Genomic DNA, 21,986 nt, shown 5'->3' with positions numbered 1-21,986 from the left:
ATTTTGTTACTTTTATTGATGATTATTCTTGAAAAGTGTGGGCTTTTGTTTTGAAATCTAAAGACCAGGTGCTCGGAATCTTCAAACACTTTCATGCAAGTGTTGAAAGAGAAACAGGAAGGAAATTGAAATGTGTTCGAGCATATAATGGTAGTGAATATAGGGTCCGTTTGAAGAATATTGTAAAGGACATGGGATCAAGTTTGAGAAGACGGTTCCTAAGACTCCTCAACATAATGGAGTTGCAGAGAGAATGAATCGCACTATCAATGATAGAGTCAGGTGTATGCTCTCTCATGCAAAGTTGCCTAAATCTTTTTGGGGTGAAGCTATGAGGATCGCAGTAGATTTGATCAACCTTTCTCCTTCAGTTCCACTAAATAGTGATGTTCCAGAAAAAGTTTGGAGAGGGAAAGATATCTCCTATAGTCACTTGAGAGTGTTCGGCTGCAGAGCTTTTGTTCACATTCCAAGAGATGAAAGGTCTAAACTTGATGGGAAGTCAAAGCAGTGTATTTTCATGGGTTATGGTCACGAAGACTTTGGTTACAGATTATGGGATTCGGTGAGCAAGAAGATAATTAGAAGCCGAGATGTGATTTTTCTTGAAGACCAAACTATTGAAGATCTTGAGAAGACAGATAAGCCAACAATAACTGTTAGACGTTCTGTTGATGATGAACCTGGTCCTTCCACTAGACCTCTTGTTGATGGGGAGATGTACAAGTTGATAATGATGGTGATGATTTGCATGATGAACCTACACCTCAACCTGAGGTGCCAGATATTGAAGTTCCACCTGAACCACTAGTTGAGCCTGAATTGAGAAGATCTACTAGGGAGCGCCATCCTTCTCAAAAATATTCTCCTCATGAGTATGTGATGAGCACTGAGACTGGGGAGCCAGAGAGCTACCAGGAAGCTATGTCTGATGAGCATAAGGAAGATTGGTTGAAGGCCATGCACAAAGAAATGAAATCCTTGCATGAGAATCATACTTTTGAATTGGTGAAGTTGTCGAAGGGTAAGAGAGCATTCAAGAATAAACGGGTGTTCAAATTGAAAGCGGATGAAAATGTCTCACGGCCAAGGTACAAAGCTCGATTGGTTGTGAAAGGCTTTGAGCAAAAGAAAGGTATTGATTTTGAGGAGATTTTCTCTCCAGTTGTGAAGATGTCCTCTATTCGAGTTGTGCTTGGGTTGGCGGCTAGCTTGAATTTAGAGGTTGAGCAGATTGATGTGAAGACTGCATTCCTTCACGGTGACATAGATAAAGAAATTTACATGGAGCAACCAGAGAGTTTCGAGGTTAAAGGAAAGGAGCACCTTGTATGCAAGTTGAAGAAGAGCTTATATGGGTTGAAGCAAACTCCAAGGCAGTGGTACACAAAGTTTGATTCCTTCATGGAAGGTCATGGGTATAGTAAGACTTCTTCTGATCATTGTGTGTATGTTAAGAAATTCTCTGATGGTGATTTTATAATTCTCTTGCTTTATGTTGATGACATGTTTATTGTTGGTCATGACACTAAGAAGATTGAAAGTCTTAAGAAAGACTTGAACAAATCCTTTGCTATGAAGGATTTGGGTCCTGCAAAGAAAATCCTTGGCATGAGTATCACTCGTGACAGGAAGAATAGGAAACTGTGGTTGTCACAGCAGAAGTATATTGAGAAGGTTTTAGAGAGGTTTAGCATGAGTAATTCCAAACCTGTTAGTACTCCACTTGCTAGTCATTTCAAGCTGAGTTCGCAGCAATGTCCTACAAGTGAGAAAGAGAAAGCAGAAATGAAGAAGATTCCATATGCATCTGCAGTTGGCAGTTTGATGTATGCTATGGTTTGCACCAGGCTGGATATTGCTCATGCCGTTGGAGTTGTTAGTCGATTTCTCTCTAATCCTGGCAAGGAACACTAGCAAGCAGTGAAGTGGATTCTCAGATACCTTAATGGTACTTCCAGAGTTTGTTTATGCTTTGGGAGTGGCCAACCTGTATTAGATGGTTACACAGATGCGGATATGGCTGGGGATCTTGATTCAAGAAAGTCTACTTCTGGTTATATGATGAATTTTGCAGGGGGAGCTGTGTCGTGGCAATCTCGACTTCAGAAATGTGTTGCTTTGTCTACTACAGAGGCAGAATACATTGCTGTTGTTGAAGCTTCTAAGGAACTCTTGTGGATGAAGAAATTTCTAAAAGAGTTAGGCATCAATCAAGAGAAGTTTGTGTTATTTTGTGACAGTCAGAGTGCTATCCATCTCAGTAAGAATCTGACGTTTCATTCCCGATCGAAGCACATAGAGGTGAGGTATCATTGGATACGTCAAGAGCTTGAGATGAAGTCATATGCACTTGAGAAGATCCATACTGATGATAATGGTTCAGATATGATGACTAAGAGTTTACCTGCAATGAAGTTTGATTCCTGCAAAGAAAAGGCGGGCTTGGTGAAGCAGCCTATCCCCACTTGAGTTGGTGAGGGGGAGATTTGTTGGTGGGTCTCCAACCTCAAGTAGGACCCACACATATTAAAACAAAAAATAAAAAAATAAAAAGAAAGTAGCGTATAAGCCACGGAGGGAGAGAGAACGAGAGGCTTGCTCTCTCATTTACAAAACAAAAGAAAAAAAAGGGAACAGTGCGGCGTCGAAGAGGAGAAGAATTTGGGGGAAAAGGGCATGCCAACCTTGATCACATTGACTTGGTAAATTTGCTCAATTTCTTATGAAATTTTAGTATGTTATTCTTGGTGTAGAGATGAACATTAGGATATAAATTGCTAGTTGTATTGTCTTCTCTTTTGCCTAATTTGAGATACCTACTTTGTGGAGGGTTTATGTTGATTCCACCAGTTTTGGTGATGTATTTTGTTGATTGTTGAGATGTCCTAGTGCCACTAAGAAGACTGTTTGTGTACCCATTATTCTGATGGTGGAAGATTTTACTGGATTAGGTCCCGTGGGTTTTTTGTTCCTCTTTTGAGAGTTTTTCCACGTTAAAATTTTGGTGTCTGATTATTTAATTTCTGTCATTATATTTGCTGCTTGGAGTATCTTTGGCATTGCCTATTTAATCGCACAGATTGTGAGAAAATTATTTTTAGTGCTTCCGCTGTTAGACAGGTTATTGTTTGAACCTGTGTTAGTTTTTCCCAACACTACCAACGATGATGCCACACCACCCCACCACTACTATAATAGGAACAACTTAGGCAGTCTAATAATGGTCATACGTGATTTGAGAAACTCACTCAAAGAGTTCACATATGAGCAAGTTAGTAGGTGTTCATAAAACAAATAATTAGAAGTCATTCTCTTTATTTCCAACTTTTTTCGCCTTTCTCTTATGTTTTCCTTCCTTTATCCTTCTTTCTTAGGTTTGGGAATGGGGTGTTTGTATGGCTTTGTGTTTGTTTGTGTATGTTTGTGAGTGAGAGAAAAAGTGAAATGTGATAAGGTAAAGCAGTGAGTATGGTGTATTTAGAGAGTGTAATATTGAGACGCCTCATTTAACTGTAAAAGTGGATACTATAAGAACCTGATTTTTCGTAATATAATTTTTTGGATTTTTTACGATTGGAATTCGTCATATCCGATAATTACGGTGGTTCGCCTTGATATGATGAGACGGGACCATATAAAATATATAAAAAAATTCTCTAATAAAATATTATTTTCCGTATAAAACGAAATAGTACTCTTGAATGATTACATTTGATTAACAGGTCCAAATTCATCATGTAAAAAATTTTTACTCGTATTTCTTTATTAGTTTAACTTTACCAAAATATTCTAGAGATGTTTTAGAGCTGAAATAATATATGATACTAATATTACTCATATTAGTATAATAATCTATTTTATCTAATACAGTAAAAACAAATAATTAAATAATTACTATTTTTAATAATTATCCTCCAAGAATTAATCTTAACCACATATTTTTTTATTCATATATTCATTTTTTTTTCATTTATTATTCACCACAAGTTAATTCACCATGTAATGAATTAACTTGGATGTAAGTAGGGCTGGCAATTCATACCCTATCCGCGGATATTCAACCCGATCCAACTCGTTAGGGTAGGGTAGACTACCCGACCCGTTGCGGGTAGGATAGGGTACGGTCCGAGTATGTCTGCGGGTAAGGTCCGGGTATGTCTGCGGGTAAGGTAGGGTACGAATTTAGGGTGTATCCTACCTTATCCTACCCGCACCTCATATATATCATATATTTTATAAAAAAAAATTAGGTATATAATGAAGGAAATAAGAGTTAAACTCACAATCTCCCTTATGTAATGACTTATAATAAGTGAACAATCACTAAAATTAGTTAGTTAATTTAGTAATTTAGAGCATTAGCTTTTTATTTTTTATGTTATTAATATGTATAAAATTTGAAATGATTGAATTTTATATTTACTTTGAAAAAAATTGATATTTCTGCGGATAGGATAGAGTAGGGTATAGTTTAGAATTTTAAGGTGCGGATAAGGTTAGGGTTGAGAGATTCTCAACTCGCGGATAGGGTAGATAGAATTTTAATAAAATTTTTAACCCGCAAGTAAGGTTAGGGTAGGCTCCAAACCCTACCCTACCCTATTTATTACCAGTCCTAGATGTAAGCATGATTAAATCACCAAATTATATGATATAACACTCAAGCTCATCTATATCTTTCCAATTTCAGCCACCTCCTCATCTTTTTAATCTCACATATTGAATTAATAAGCTTGGTCATCAAGCAAGAAAAAGTGAGATAATGAGACGTGGTGAATTTACCTAAAGATAAGCATGATTAAGTCATTATATTACATCACATGAACACTAATCTCTCACTCTCCTTCTCCCAAACTTCAGCCACTCTATCATCATCTCATTCCATCATATGCTAAAATTACGAGTCTTAATTATCAAGAAAGAAAGTGAGATAAGATCAAAAAAAGAAAAAGGGGAGAGAAATTAAATTCATATCCTTATCACTCTAAGAAAACTAACATGCTATACCTCTCCCTCTTTACTCATTATGATTGTTTGGCATGAATTTTGGATGGTTAAGTATGTTGATGATGGTAGACGAATGTATGAGAAGTATTTGCGGATAGTTTATAATTTTATAAAAATTAAAAATCATGTAAATAACTCTTAAAGTGATGATTACTAAAGTTAGTTATGTACAAAAAAATAAAAGATTGTAAGAAAAGACCTTAAAGAGACTTGAAAGTATCATAAAATCATAAGTGATGAATATGGAATATTAAAAAATCATAAAGTGATGATTAATAAGGTTAATTAAGTAAAAAATTTAATGATTGGAAGAAAAGTAGTTAAAAAAGGTTAAAAGAAGCATAAACACAAGTTTTAAATCTGAAAGATGTATGATATACGAAATACGGTTAAGATGTAAGTTAGAAAAAAAAGTGAGCGAAAAGAGTAAATAACAAAAGATTAGGCTTAAAAATATGAATATAGAAGACTTAAGGCCAAAAATATAATTATATAAAAGATTTGGGTCAAGAGTATTATTAAAATAAAATTTCAGACATAAATAATAATTTTAGTAAAGTTTAGTAATAAAGGTATAAATATAATAAAATAATAAGATAAGGATCAAAGATTAGGAATAAAATGGTAATTTAGGCTAAAAGATTAAAATAGTCATTAAAAAAAGATTGAGGATAAAATAGTAATTTGGGAGTTATAAGAGACAAATTGGTCATTTTGGTAAAAAATAGGATTAAAATAAATAATTATGTAACTTAGGGATAAAATAGTCATTTTTGGTAAAAAGAAAATATCAAAATGAGTAATTATGAAATCTAAGAGTAAAGTGATATTTTGATAAAATATGAGGCTAAAATAGTAAAAGTAGAAACACTAATGAAAAAATAATTATTTTAAAAAAAAAAGTATGAGGTTAATAAAGTAAAATTAAAAAGTAAAGAATAAAATGATCATATTGTAGAATATTAAGGATAAAAAGATAATTATGAAAAAAAGAGAATATAAAAGCCTTTTAAAAAAAAGATTAAAAGACAAAATAGTAATTAAGATAAAAGACTAAGGGTAAAGATGTAAGAGAATAAAGACATAAATATCATTATGTGAAAAGAAAGATGCTAAAAAAGTAAATTAAAAGATACAAGGCTATAACGATAATTATATAAAAAAATGAGTAAATAAGTGATTTTGAAAGTTTAATAACTTAAAAGTCACAAAATAAGATATTATGGCTAAAAAGATAAGATAAAAGATTAAATGACATAATTATTATTTTAAATAAAATGGAGGTTAAAACAGAAATTTTAAAATAAACCATAGGATGAAAATTTTTTTGAGAGACCGAAAATAAAAGGACCCTTCACTAATAGAGAAAAATTGATAATTGCAAAATGTTTAAGAGCTTTAACAACACAAGGGGTCATTAACTAGATATTTGCCTAGTGTACTGACTATATACTGGTTTCTGTTTGATTCCACCCACGGAAGTTTGTTTGAAGGCGAGGATACCTATCGACTGCTATATATTGTTTCTCATTGTGCGTATATTACGGCGTCAAGCTCTACGATGATTGCCTGTTGTCTTGGACTGGTGGTATTTTAACCACACGATACATATGTACAAACTGACGCAATTGGAAAGCTATATTTGGGATTAGTTCCTAGGTAATATCAGGATACGGGTTGTAAACCGATACGTAAACTCATAGCCTGCTTAGGACAGACATATATCATACTGTTTGTGTAAGACTTTATATTTTTTAAAATTTAATTATAAGTTATTTGAGGTTTTGAACTTTGTTTTATAAATGATAAGAAAAATATTTTTGAATAAAAATCCGAACGCTTATCTTAAAGGTTTTGGTCCCGGGTGGGGCAAAATGGGTTAAAAATTGAACCAGGCCTTCAATTGGGCCCAAGGCCCAAGCCCATGACCATATAAACCTCATTCACTCCAAAACACTCTCATTTCACAAAGGGAGGGAGTGAGGCACGAAGAAAAGATGAGAGGAAAGGGAAATCCTTGTCACTATTCATACCAACCTTTAAATTCACTTTTCTCCCAAACTGTAGCTCCGATTGACGACCTGTTTGCAGCTATGCGTTCGTCTTGACTTCCTCTTTGTTGTTTAATTCCTGTTCTCAACCCATGACCAATATGAGCTCGAAGTTTCCTTCGTAACTCGTGGAACTTCTTCGCAATGGTTCCGTTCCATGCCTCATTTCAAAGGGAATCCTTTATCAAAGAATAACTCTGGTTATCAAATGATTGAACAACCGGGAGTAATTTACTTATGATACTTAGTTGACATTCATAAAAAGTATCTAATGAATTATGAGTTTAATACATCCTGTTTAGCATAAAGTCTATCTAATTATTGTAGGGAAGCTTAACCTTGAGTTCTAGCAGGATTTTGACCCATGAACACGTGGTACAAGATGATATGGAGTAGCTTGGGTACTTGGTTTGTTTCGGTGCGTATTAGACGCTTGGATTGATTGTGAAGTTCTTAGTGGAGGCGTGGTTTCGATCGAAAAGGAAATTCAAGGATTGGGAACCGTCGTCAACAAGGTAGGGTTTTTCTTAAAACTATTTTATTACTAAGGATTGTTATAAATCGATATCGATATGAAAATTACATTTTTGGTGATTATGTGAGTCTCATGAATTGGTATGTATGATTGTTGATGTGCTTGAATGATGAATTAGTGTGAATGTTGTGTTTGATGATGGTTGAGAATGTATGTTTGATTAGTAAATGAATGTTGTGATTTTGATTACCTCGTGATGAGCTACGAAATTGAGTTGAACAAGGTTTGATATGAGAGTTTGGGCCTAAGGCCGTATTCGTGTAAGTCTTGGTAACCTTGGCAAAAATCGATTGTGTTGTGATGTGTATATGAGTGAATTGTATCTCTTGGTATATTTATGATATTGGGTTGTGAGGAGTTTGGAAAACTTGAAATTATTATGATGATCAAGCATTATTAAAAATAGGGGTAAGTATTGTTTTGGTCCCTAACGTTGATGCTGAAAATCGAAACCGTCCCTCATCTAATTTTCGATATAAAATCGTCCTTAATGTTTTTTTCGTATTAAAATCGTCATTTTTAATAAAATTTTTTGTTTTATTCCTAACTACCCCTATTTCTATTTTAATAATAAAAATTAAAAAATTAAAAAAAAAAGAAAACGCGTAAAAATGCGTTGGGGGAGGGGTGGGGGAAGAAAAGGGTATACGAAGAGGGAGGGGAGGGAAGAGGGGGAGGGGGGAAGGGGGGAGGGGGACGTCGCCGGGGAGCCTCTGTCGTCGCCGCCGCCTCCTCCAGAACTCTGATGATGATGACGATGAAGGGGGAAGGGAAGCCGCCGTCCCGCCGCCGCCTTGCCGCCCTCCGGCACCGCACCACACCACCGCACCACTTCTTCTTCTTCTTCTTCTTCTTCTTCTTCTTCTTCTTCTTCTTCTTTTCTTCTTCTTCTTCTTCTTCTTCTTCTTCTTCTTCTTCTTCTACTCTCCTCGCCGCCGCCACATGAGGAACCACCGTCCGCCGCTGTCTCTGCCTTCTGCATCTGCTTCTTTGTGCTTTGAATTTCTGAGGAACCACCATCTGCTTCTTTGTTGATTTGTTGTTTTATGTTTCTGCTTGTGTTAAATTTATGCTTGAATTTGTTGATTTTCTGTTTCTGTTTCTCTGTGTGGAGGTGGAGGTGGAAGTGGAGGGGGAAGGGAAGACGGGGGAAGGGGGGAGAGGACGCGGGGTCGGAGTGGGGGTGAGGGGAAGGGGAAGGGAAGACGCACGGGGTGGGGGTGGGGGGAAGGGGAAGGGAAGACGCACGGGGTGGGGGTGGGGGAAGGGGAGACGGGGAGGGGGAGGGGACGCAGGGTGGGGGTGGGGTGAGGGGAAGGGAAGACGTGCGGGGTGGGGGTGGGGGGAAGGGAGGCGGGGAGGGGAGGGGACGTCGGGTGGGGGTGGGGGTGGGGGTGGGGAAGGGGAGGCGGGGAGGGGGAGGGGGAAGAGGAAAGGGGGAGGGGGATGGCGGCGGAGTTGGTGGTGGTGTTGGTGGTGGTCGTGGTGTTGGTGGTGGTGTTGGTGGAGGTTGTGGCGGTGGTATTGGTGTTGGTGGTGGTGGTGGAGGAGGTAATTGTGTTGGTAGTGGTGAGGGCATTTTTGTCCAAAAAAAAGAAAAAGGACGATTTTAATACGAAAAAAAACGTTAAGGACGATTTTAAATCGAAAATTAGAGGAGGGACGAATTCGATTCTGGCGCTAAATTTTAGGGACCAAAACCATACTTACCCCTAAAAAAATATTAATTAGAAAAATTGTTAATTTAATATTTGCTTCAAATTTTTTGGTTAATTGGTTTGTTAGTGTGTAGGAAATTAAAACAAACTTCCTATTTGGGTTAGAAGGCAATATAAACCCAATATGATGAAAGTGTGATCAGCCTTTGTGCAAATTATTCCATGCAATATGGCTGAATTATTTTAATGTATAGCAAAAGTTAATTGGTTCAAGATACATGGGCACAACCCAAAACAACTTTCTTCTTGATCCACCAAAACCTTGGACCGAATTGAAAGGGAAGTGGTTTGGTTACTCACTTTCCTTTGATGGTGGAATTCAAATTTTAATTAAATTGAATCTAATTTGATTAAATGCTCACATAGGTACCGAAATTCACATTTCAATTTAATTAAATTATGCATTGAATGTTTTGTTTCTTTTCTCTCTCCTCTCTCTTTACATTCGGTCACATCCATCAGAAGAAGAAGAAAAGAATACAAGTTATTAGAGAAAAATTTAACAGTGACCTATGGAAGAAGAAAAGGCTAGGATGAAGAGAGCCAGTGAAGAAGGAAGATCTGAAGCATGGTGTGGCTAGATCTTTGCCATTGAAGGCAAGATTTTCAAGAGGAGCTTCAAGATCTTCCATACCAAAGATAGGAAAGATCCATCTCAGACAGAGAAGAAGATCTTAGTGGGTAAAGCTCATCTCCATTTTTGTTATTCCAAGATAGAAGGTAACTACTGGAGCTACGTAGAGGAAGAAGCAAATATGGAAAGGAAGGAGCTGTCAAGGATCAGAGATTCATCTAGGGTCAAAGTTCTTTCTTGGAGCTAAAGTCAAGATCAAGGGCTCAGATTGAAGAAGCTTGATGAGAAGGGATGAGAGAGGTACATGCATGTTGATTTGTGGTTTTCCCTCTCTCTTCTCTCTGTTCGAACCAAAACTGCTTGTGTGTTGGAGAAGATGTTGCTGGCTTGGTTGAACCGGTTTAAACCTTGGAAGCTTCCTCTTCTATAATAAGGGTGAACGGCCAAGGGTTGAGACAAGGAGAGAAAGCACAGAGTTCTCATAGCTACTATAAGCCAACAGAGTTCTTCTCCTTTAATGGGTTTTATTTTGTTTTCTTTTCTTTAGTTTTGTCTGTCTGAGTCTCACAGTAAAAGGCAAACAGAGTGAGGTTTGTAAAAAAAAGCCAGTGAGAGAAAAAAGGCTGTGAGCAAAATAAAAAAAAAAAACCATAGATGTCTAAGAGTTCATTTGTACATCTGTATGTTGTGTTTCATGATCCTGTGGGGATTCCCTTGCAAGTTGGGTTAGCACTTTGCGGTTAAAAGTTTGGTAGGTGTCCAAGTCAAGTTCAGATTTGGGGATAGAATCTGGATTTGTCCCAGATAGGAATGGGTAGTTCCTAGGGAAGAATTGGTGTATGTAATCTGATGATTATAGTGAAATTCCGTAACAGTTGTGATGGAGACTGGATGTAGGCTGCATTGCACTTAACAGCTGAACCAGGATACTTTTGGGTGTGATTCTCTCTTTCTCTTCTACTCTTATTCTGTTTCTGTTGCGAAGGAGACAAAAATGAAAAATATCTCCTAACCAGTTACGAGACAAAAAGAAAATGTCTCCTGACTTGTTATGAGACAAAAGCAGAAATATCTCCTAAAGTTTCTTAGAAAAAGCAGCAATTAATACTCAGCAAAGAGGGGCTAAGATTCAACACCCCCCTTCTCTTAGCCACTGATTACCATCAGGTTGCTTGTGAAACTTATTGAGAATAAACGTTAATGAATGAAATGGTGTTAGTGTTCTATATATGATTTGGGTGTTGGTATTGAAATGGAGAGAAGGGTTTTGGTTTTCAAAAAGGAAAGGAATTGAGAAGTGGTCAAAATGGCTTTATGCGGAATTTTTGGTAAAAAGTGATTTTTGACCAACTTCGACGGGACATAACTTGGTGCTTGTAGCTTTAATTTGATTGAACTTTATTTTAAATTAAAACTAGTGGAAATATCTTTAAAACCATCTAAGAATAGAAGAAAACAGAATTTTATTGAAGAAGTTATGAACGTTTGAGGATTTGGGTTTAAAATTGAATTCTGCAGAAGTTACAGAAAACTGGGGTCATGCGTACGCACGACCCATGCGTACGCATGAAGTGCATTCCAGAATTGAATTTTTTTGTATGCATCACCGCGTGTATGCACAAAAGTAAAATCGTGTGTACGTATGAGGCATGCGTACGCACGAGGCATGTGTACGCACGACTGTCCTGTTTTTCAGAAAATGCTAATTTTGGCTGTTTAGCCTTCCCAACAACATTGTAAACCCCTGTAATCACTAAATTAATTCTGATAACTCATTTTTAAGCTCTGGATATAGTGTGACAAAGTATAAATAAATAAAATTGAATTATTCCTGGATAAACGCTTGGTTAAATCGGATGACATTGTTGCAGGGATAGTGGTTCATCCCACCCGCGGTGAGGACGGTGGTATTATCCTGCTCACAAGAGAATGGAATTAATAAACTGACAGAGAATTGGAGTTAATGAGTCTAAGCTTGAGAAATTGAACAAAGGGTTATGATTAATGAATCTAATGGTTATGAAATTGATTTAAAGACATTAATGTTGACTGATTGTGGTCTAAATGACTGTGATTGATAAGGACAGAGGTTTATCCAGCTTGCGTATTGATGTGGCACTGCCTCCAGGGAAAGATGGTAGAACACTCCCTCAAAATTATTCCTCCTGGGATGTGGTTGCGGTATGGGAGTGGGGAAGGTGGTAGGGAACTCTCCCTCGAAATGTTTTTCCCACATCATCTTTTGATTGTTGGTTGGGAGTGAAAAAAGTGGTAGGGCACTCTCTCTCAGAATGTTTTCTCCTACATCCTCTTTTGATTGTTGGTTAGGAGTGAAGAAGGTAGTAGGGCACTCTCCCTCCGAATATTTTTCCCATATCCTCTTTTAATTGTGTATGCTAAAAGTGAAGAAGGTGATAGGGCACTCTCTCTCGAAATATTTCTCCCATGTCTCTCTCTGGTTGCAAGGTGGTAGGACACTATCCCATGAAATTTTACGAGATCCAGGGAAAGATGGTAAGGCACTCCCTCAAAATATTTTTTCCTGAGTATACCTCCAGGAGAAGGTGGTAGGACACTCTCCCACAGAATTATTCCTCCTGGGATGCGCGACAGAGAGACTGATCCGGGAGATGCCAACCAGATTTGTGTCGGGTTTGGCAGAATAACCGACACGTGAGCTCATGGCCAGTAGGACAGTCATGCATCATATTGCATTTGTTTGCATTTTCTTGGGTCTGCATAATTACTTGGCTTGCCTAATTGACATCCTGTTAATTGCTAATTGTACTACTTGTCATGTTTGCTCTCTATGTGTGATTGTTTGACTGTCTGTGTGATTGTGACTCATGGTTTGGATTATGGTGATTTGAGTGTGATCGATTATATGCTTGGGTTGGAGGCCATGATTCGATTATGTTTTGGGTTGGAGGCCGTGACTATTTAGGCCGGAGGCCGAAAGCCGAAATTGGGTAATCTATATGCTTGGTAAGTTGGTGGAAATTTTGATATGCGCTTTGACTTGTGATGATTTGGGTGTTGATTGATTTTGCTTGGGACGGAGGCCGTGATTGATTTATGTTTGAAGTTTAGTAGAGTATGAAAAATCAAACTAGTTCGGCATAAGACTTAATGAACATATGCTTGGTACAGGAGGTCATTCATACAGTTTAGGTAACATTTAAGATTTTATATGAAAAATATGAATTTGGATTTAGGGTGATTAACTATTGGCTTTCGAAAAAGGTTCATAAGACGAGTAATAATCACTGCAGTTAAAATCCATTCTTTTCCTTACACGTATCCTTTTATGACAATTCTAAACTTTCTGGTGAGACCGTGTGGTTAGGTTCTCACCCCCTATAGACTTCTCTTTTCAGGAAACAGACGTGGAAGTTTATGAAAAGATTTTCTACGCTTTTGGTTGCGCTTTATGTTTGTATTATCATAGATGTCTTTTCCCTCGCCTTGTTATTGAGATTTATATTTTTGTAAAGAGGGATAGGAGTTGTGATTGTAATGATGATTAATGTTTGTAAGTTACTTGTATTAAAGGATCTTTGTATGTATATATGTGTATAATTGAGAAGTGTTGTGATTGGTATTGTATGTTTTCATGTTTGTAGAACGAAGGGAAAAGTATTTTTCGATTTTCAAAAGAAAACAGCGATATGGTTTCGAGTTAAAGGCTCATACTTTATTATTATATATGTATATGGAAGTCGTTATAATATCCACGTTATCAGAGTAGCGCAGCCGGAAGCATAACATTTTGGTAGTGAGGATGTTACAGTTTATTACATTTTCTCTGTATTTGTATTTTCTGCATATTCTCTGTAATTGTGTTTTATGCTTTATCTCTATTTTCTGTACTCTGTGCTTGTTTACTATTCTGCTACTTGGTTACTGTGATAGATTGTAGCCTAGATACAAGAGACTGAATCTAGGATATGCTTTTATTATTATTAAACTATGTGTGTGATATTGAACTAAGAAAACATGATGATGCTGATGATGATGAAAAAAAAAAGAGAAGATATCAAACGCAGAAAAGAAGGAGGAGAAAAAAAAAACAGAAAAAAGATTCGAATGAGAGAAGGAAAAAAGAAGAAACGCATGTACGATAAATGTAACTTCATTAGATTTGGTTTAAAAATTATTTGACTACCTAACATTTCTAAATTTTAATCACAATGATTTAGATTGTCATTTAACACGATAATTTGCAAATGTTGATGGATATAAATATCTGACAATTGCACTAAAATTTTAAGATCTTTTATCCGTCTGAAACAACAAAATTTTAATCTTAATACTTAGTTAAAGAATAATGACCTTCGTCCTTAATCCTAACCTTCGAACACATTTGTTGGGTTTAACATTTCATAATAATAAAAAAAAATGAAAAATACATGCTTTTGTAATTATCATTATAGATTTTTTATTTTATCAAAAGCAATAAAATTAGGAATTACTCATATAGGAGATTATAATGTAGAGATTATTTTTTAAAAAACTTTTTACCTTTTTCTACTAAAAGGATTAATCTTTTATCATTTCCTTTTTCTAAAAATAGTATTGCAAAGCAATTAAATTGTTTGAAATTTGAAAAGATAAGGAACTAATTTTTATCCTTTTATGTTATTAAAGACTAATTTGTCAACATTTCTTTATTAAGTATTAATTTATTTGAAAAATTGTTAGAAATCAGTTGAAGTATTACTAATCAATTATTATACTATATATTAATTTGCTGTCAATATAAAAGAAATTCAATTGATATCAAGGTAATATTATTTTCGGCAATTATTTCTAAAATTTTAAAACAAATTTAAATAATGCTTTAATTTTGTTTCTAAGTAAACTATACTATAAGATTATCAAGATGACAAGCTTATTGGGTTCCCGGAATGTTCTATTTTGGAGATGGGACATTATTTTCCTATAGTATTTAATCTTGCAGCGAGTGGATCCCTTCTCTCTTAAATATCTTATGCACCTTCGATCAATGTATTTTAAGTTTTACAGTGAATTTCTAAAATATCTTCTGTCGACCAAACATTCAAAAAAAGAAAAAACAAACAAGCATGGAAGACAAAATAGATGGATGACCCAATGAGCAAGCTACATCAGTTTGCCATGGTGGGGTACATTTTCACTTTGCTAACGGATCTAGCAGCTAGTTTCTATTGGTTTAATTTGATTCTTTTTTTGCAGTGAAGTAACGCTCAACTAAAATTCAGAGTTTTGATATTTATCCAGTTCACCATGAGATACAGTTAGTTAGCGCCACCAAGGCAGGGAAGAATGGTGAGGCTTATGGTCTGGCGCTAAACGCCGTGAGAGGGGCGTTTAGCGCCACAATACCAGAGACAATTTCCTTGCTTTCCTTCTTTATGAATTCTGCCCGATCTTCACCCAAATGCTACCTGAAATCAACAAAAAGCCACAATAATTAGCATCCACTAGGGTATAATTCACCTAAATCCTCTAGAAAATCAACAAATCACCATACAAATCATTTAGAAAAGACACTTATGATGCTTATGCATCACTTAGCTTTGGGAATGAATCCTCTCATTTTTTCTCCACTTGAGAGAATAAAGTGTGATATCTCTCACCATTAATTTTATAAATAGAACTAAGAAAAAACATGAAAAAGAAAATATTCAAGGATTAAAAATTACATTTTACTCCCTCAATTAAAAAAAATTGAGAAAATTCATTCCTTATTTATTTCCAACAATAAGAGGCCAGACGATCATTATTTTTAAAAATTTAAGAAATACAAAGATCTCGGGCAACACTTTTTTTTTGGACTCCTAGCCGAAGTACGAGGAATTTAACACTTTTGGGTTTTGTAATAAACAATCTAATCTAACTCTCGAAGTGTGTATCTTTTTTGGTTGTCCACGGTATTCCCCAACCTGACAGGTCAAAAATTAATTCGTTACGGATCTGCCACTGGCCAATGAATTGCTGCATGCACAAAGCAGGATTCAAATCCATAACACTTGTTTAAGCAAACAAATGAACTGACCACTCAACTAACTCAAATTGATTCTCGAAGTGTGTATTACATGTTTTGTTATCAAGAAATATGAACCGAATGCTTTTCAAGCTTGGTTTTATTAGTCAAGATGAAGTTCAAGATATTTATGCAGAAATAATTGAGTCTTTGTATTCATTAACACTAATTAATTCCATACCCTCAAGAATTTATGAATGTCTACCTGATAGGAACCATCTGCTTTTCTGCACCTACCCCTCCAATGATAAACTATTATAAAAAACTTATTATTATTATTATTATTTTTCATATAAAAACTTTAAGAAAAAAATTATAATGATAAAAAATATAATTACAAAATTAATAGAAATGATAAAAAAAAAAGACACAAAATACACTAATTCGGTATCGCTAGACATAATGTCTATGTCTATATCTCAACTACCAAACATGGTTTTGTTTCTGTGTCTCTGTATCTCTATCTCAGTATCCACTACTTGTAAACAAATGCAACCTATATATGTTTGGGTGCACAGTGCAATTTTGGGCTCAGTACATCAGAGATACAACACAAGATACAAAACCTGTAGTCATTCATATATTACACAAATTCATCGTGGACTAATACAGTAAGAAGAGGTAGTTTTATTCACCCCATGCCATATATATATATATCAAATAGAGTTCAGAAAAGGGAGAACAAAATTAAAAGGCCCTGTGATATATAGAAAGCAAACCTAAAAATCTCGTTATGCCCAAGTCTTAAAATTATTAGCTTCTTTGGATAGTAAGCATTCACTACCTACGTATTTCAGCTGAAAAATCGCACCATGAAAGTGACCCCAAAAATTCGAAATAATCATCTAGGCTTTGAGCGAGACCTAGAAAAACACACACAGTTAATAGGCAACATGTAGTTTATGATGATGCCAGATTACAATTATTAGCATGCAGCATAAAAATTAGATAATAATTATTAAGGTAAAGTATTATTTTGGTCCCCAACGTTTGAGTCAAATCCTAATTTAGTCTTCAACGTTTCAAACATCCTATTTCAGTCCGAAAAACTTTCAAACGTCCTATTTCAGTCCCAAAAAAATTTTAGGCGGGTTCAATGTTGTCCCACCATTAAATTTGACACAAACAATTCATATATTGAAGAGCCAATAACATTCAATTTCAATATGTAAGTAAAATCGATATACCAATGATCACTAATATAAAAGTTTTTCCTTTAATTTTGAAACGTTGATTATTGAGTGTTAGGATTTGGAGTTTTGTACCAAAAGAAAATTGAGAAGTGTAACAAAAATGTTTTAATTATGTTTTTCTAACACATGGAAGAATATATGACTTAACTAGTAACGTTATTAACGTCCACATCACTCACTCCGTTAACTATTAGTGTCAAATTTAACGGTAGGACGACTTAAACCTGTTTGAAACTTTTTTGAAACAAAAATAGGACGTTTGAAACTTTAAGGACCAAATTAGGATTAGACCCAAATATTGGAGACCAAAATAGTACTTTATCTTAATTATTATATATTCCTTCTTAACATTCCAAAAATATTCTCTACTTCCTAAGAGTTAAAACCTACTCCATGGCCTAATCCCTTTTTAGTTTATCCGGGAATATTTGCATATATAGGAAGAAGCAAAGATACATTTTCCTTTTTGGATTAAAGAGACATGAAAAACTATACTCATAATTACAAAACTATTCTACACAATAAGACTCGGGAAATTATTTAGACAATTCTATAATTAAAATTTGGATTTAACAGGGTTTAAACCACTGATTCGATTTAATGTGCTAAAAATTTAAACTTTTCAAATCGAAAATTCACTGATAATATTTGAACTTGAAAAATTATATGGAATGCGAAAATATAATTATTTTTTGGGAAAAAAGTTTATGTGGCACAAGTAATTGTACATATTTAGATCAGCTCCGTACCACAAACGGAAAAAGTAAAACGAAAAAAAGGACCAAAAAATTATTGAATAAAACCATAACACATGCCTTTAAAATTTGGCCCCTAAAATAGGGCGTGAAAGGAGAAAAACACCCCTCACCCACTTAAATGTTACCTGTGGCCGCTCACTCTTTCTTTCTTCATTTTTCTTATTCCCTTCCCTGGGAAACCAGAGTTACAAGAGTGAGAGAGAAAGAAGAGGAAATCCCAAAGCATTATCACTCCTTCAATTTCTGGTCATTTCAAAACTCCAATAAAAAATCTGTTTTGATCAAAGTGTTCTTCTCACTTCTCTCTATGCAAACATATGTTTTATCAGTAAGAACTCAAGAAAATTCCCCCTCTTCTTATTTTCACAGTATTTTCGTGTTAGGATTCTCCCAAAATTAAGATTTGTTATTTTGGTTCTTGCAACTTTGATTTGAATTTTAGGAGCCCTTTGCCTTAGGTTTTTGCAGTACAAAGGTGAAAAGAGTTTTCTCTCCCTATTCCCCTCCATTTTTTTCAAAACCCTATCTTAGGGTTTAGTAAATAGGTTTTATTTTGATTATTAGAGAGTGGATTAAGCTAGATAGTAACCCTACGAGGACAAGGAGAGCATTATTTAAGGTACGGGTTGGTTATTGGATAAATAATGTTAGGTTGAACTCTAAGTTAGGCTTTTTTTTCTCTTTAGTTTTACACCAAGGGTTTCAAATGCAATTTATCAAGAAACTGAGGAAAACAAATTGCTTTTGTTTTTGTGCTGACCATCTCCAGGTCATGTTAGCCACATGTCTTGCCATGTTCCACGTGTGTTTAGCTATGACCAACAAGTTCCTGTGCTGAAAAATCATATTTTGGTTCGGACACAAACAAATTCATGAACATAGTTTGTATCAATTTAACCATGCCTCAGTGTTGAACATCCAGACACAATTAAATTGGTATGTTTATGCTTCCTATATGTATAATGGTGAAATATGTACACATAAATGCATCCAAATGTTCATATTTTGAAGTTCTTCATAGTAACATTATAAGAGAATATACACCCAAAAGAGAAAAATGCTCAGTCTTTTTCTTTATTCTAAACTTTGAAAATATAATCATGGGAAGACAATGTTAGTAATGCCAAGCTGGAAATTCAACTGCAACACAGGTTTAGTTCGTCAGGGCACAACAGATTAGCATCATCAACTAACCAAGCACCACCACAAGAGTGTTACTAGGTTCCTCCCAACAAGTCATCACATAGTACCCTGGCAAAGGCCAAAGCTATTGATGACACTACCCTCTTACTAGGGCCAAATGTAAAATTATTTATCAACACCCTAACTATATTAGTATGCACTGCAGTCATTCAAGGCTTAAGATTAGATATACCACATATTGATCTTCAAACTAGAAGTTATCTTGAAAATATGAAAGATAGAGAGAAGATTAGAGTAGCTATCTTTATCATTTTCCAAAAATCAAAATGGTATCATCAACAAATTGCATGAGAAGTTGAGAACCACAATCCTTTCAAGTCCCACTATGACACCTTTAACAAGCCCCCTCCTCTCTCCGCTCTAGAAATAAATCAACTAAGAACATCCACCACTAAATTGATTAAAAAGGGGGAGAGGATCATCTTACCTCAAACCCCTCTCACCACAAAACCATATCTTTGGTTCACCATTAATTATAATGAGAAAGTACTTGTAAAAGGTAACCTAAAATCCAATTTTCCATTTAAAGCTAAACCCTTTTAACACTTCATCCAATAAACCCCAGTTGACCTTATCGTAGGCTCTCTCAAAGTCTAATTTGAAAACTAGACTTTCTTTCACTTGTTTTCTCATATCAGACACCACAATCAAAGTTACATCGAGGATTTGCCTAACAGCTACAAAAGCACTTTGATTTCCGAGATGGTGCCTCCTAAAACATCACTCAAGCTGATCAAAAGGACCTTTGTCTTTATCTTATACAGACTAGACACAAGGCTCAACGGTCGAAAATCTTGAACTCTAACAGGCCTATCTTTCATAGTAATCAATGTGACTAAAATAAGATTAATCTTAACAAACAATCTTTCCTTCCTATGAAATTCATCAAACACCTTCAAAAGATCATCTTTAATGATATCCCAACACCCTTGAATAAAGGTTGCAGTAAAACCGTCTAGAACAGGAGTTTTGTATTTGTCCATACTCCAAATAGCATGCCTAATTTCCTCTTCCTCAAAAGGTCATTGCACAAAAGTTTCCTTTACAAGATGGATGGGGGACAAATCTAAACCTTCAGAAAAAGGTCTAGAAAGATTATCTACTGAATATGGGTCCTCCAAAGAATCAGAAACAGAATTGCTATCTCTCACTATCCATGCCCAAAATCTAATTCCTATATTAGCTTCTCTTCTTTCCCCTGTTGCTATCTTGTAACAGAAGTGAATGCCTTTCACTACTTTGCCTCATAATATCCAAGATGTTGTCTAAAGCCATGATCAATATCTCACGTACTTTTGCATTGTTCTATTGCAATCTTTATTTGAAGAATACACAGTTTCTTGCCATTAAATTGAGTCAAAAGCAAGTTAAGTTTCTTTGAAAATATTCACCTCTTGTTGTTTCACTAGTGTCTTTGGCAAGAAAGGAATGAGATAATTTTCAAGGGGACTTCTGATTTTGTGTTGTTCTCTTTAGATGGTCTTTTGAGACGTGTTAGACGTACAAAGAAATTAGCAAGTCTTTCACATAACTCAATCTCATAAGTCATAACACCTAATTTTCTCATTCTTTTTTCTTGTGAGGATATTATATCTCTCCATGTACTCTTACCTTTCTCCTCAATAAATCCCTCTAACCAACTAAAAATTAAACAACACATGATAAACTATTAATAAAGACTAACATTTTTTTAGTTTTCTTAGAAGTTCCCACCTCTGGTTTGTTCGAATTTCAGTTGAAGATAAGAGACAACAACAGTGAAAAAATGGAAATAAGAACAAGGAAAAGCCAAGTATTCATGACAAAGAAACCAAGCACCCAAACATTGAAAGGAAAATTCAAAAGGACGAATTACCTTGGAATTCATTTGTACAACATGAGACTCACATTCTTGATCTTGCAGAAGGCAATATCCTGCAACAGAGAAGCAGCACCAAATTCGGCATTCTGCAGAGTTCGGGCAATGAATTTGGGCCATCATCATTCAGTACGCATTGTATTAGAGAAAGAGAGAAATATTAGGGTTTCAAAAAGCAGGAGGATAAAATTGGGAATGAGTTAAAGGGAACTGGGGAAGAACATTTTCCTGACAAAAAAATTGGCAGCAGAGGGTTAGTTACATGGAATCAGCAGACTTTCATAGAATTTGGATTCATGATATTTCAAAGGGGAAACAACGGTAAGGTATGTATATAATTCAGAATAAGAAACATTCAACAGAGTGTTAGGGATGTTTGGCAGTTTGGGGGCGGAAGAGTTACAACAAACTATTGCTGATGAGAAGAGAGGCAAAGCGAGAGAGAAAGCTGAGCCTGTTGGCACTGGGAGCGCTTGAGAGCGGTGCCAGCGCTGGAGCAGAGGGTGCGCACCGCCTCGGATTCATGAGGGCATGAGAGAAAAACAAGGCAGTTGGCCAAGGCGTGGTTAAGGTGACGGCAAGCTGAGTCGCGGCTAGGACCTGCCGGGATTCGACGGTGGCATTCCAATAGCGCCCGCTGCAGCCGCTCGCATGAGCCTTCGCTTGTCATGTTTATGCTTCTTGTTACTTGTTAGAGATCACAATTCACAACCAAGCTATAAGATTAGCACTGATTTGATCATCAGGTTCCCCAACATCATAAATCATAATGAATTCTGTTTCTGTATATATATATATAATTGTCAAATTTTTTTTCCAAGATATCTTTTTTTATTTATAATTCATAAAAAATAGTTTTTCTATTTTTAATTTTTAAAAATAAGAAAATAAGCAATATGTCATCTCAATTAACTCGTATTTTATTATTTTTATACCTATTTATTAAGGTGAGTTCTATCCAACTCTCTCTAAATCAACATGTAAATTACTCCTTGTGACGTGGCATGTTTTAATTGGATGTTTAGTTTTAGTTTGAGTTAATTTAACTCAATAAGAGTTAA

At 35.5% G+C, this 21,986-nt stretch overlaps 1 protein-coding gene across 6 annotated transcripts; it reads right to left on the bottom strand.

Annotated features, from left to right (window-relative positions):
- Window positions 1–14,860: 14,860 nt before the first annotated feature.
- On the bottom strand, window positions 14,861–21,699 carry LOC112737955 (uncharacterized). Of its 6 annotated transcripts, XM_072211585.1 has the most exons (5): window positions 21,329–21,699; window positions 20,923–21,014; window positions 17,990–18,035; window positions 16,698–16,776; window positions 14,861–15,314 (listed from the first exon to the last, which is right to left on the bottom strand). In XM_072211585.1, exon 1 carries the CDS (start codon window positions 21,593–21,595, stop codon window positions 21,335–21,337), a length of 261 nt encoding a protein of 86 aa, XP_072067686.1. In that variant the 5' UTR covers window positions 21,596–21,699; the 3' UTR covers window positions 14,861–15,314; window positions 16,698–16,776; window positions 17,990–18,035; window positions 20,923–21,014; window positions 21,329–21,334. The 6 variants fall into 6 exon arrangements, with proteins under 6 accessions (XP_072067686.1, XP_072067685.1, XP_025643922.1 ...); XM_072211584.1 differs by lacking the exon at window positions 17,990–18,035; XM_025788137.3 differs by having other exon boundaries at window positions 20,923–21,697.
- Between the last annotated feature and the right edge of the window lie 287 nt (window positions 21,700–21,986).

Source organism: Arachis hypogaea, chromosome 13, assembly GCF_003086295.3.
Source record: "Arachis hypogaea cultivar Tifrunner chromosome 13, arahy.Tifrunner.gnm2.J5K5, whole genome shotgun sequence".
NCBI lineage: Eukaryota > Viridiplantae > Streptophyta > Magnoliopsida > Fabales > Fabaceae > Arachis > Arachis hypogaea.
Note: the sequence above shows the minus strand (reverse complement) of the source record. Positions and strands in the feature narration are given on the sequence as shown.

Excerpts from the sequence above, each read along its gene's own strand:
- LOC112737955 (XM_072211585.1), bottom strand. The coding sequence starts at position 21,595 with ATGACAAGCGAAGGCTCATGCGAGCGGCTGCAGCGGGCGCTATTGGAA.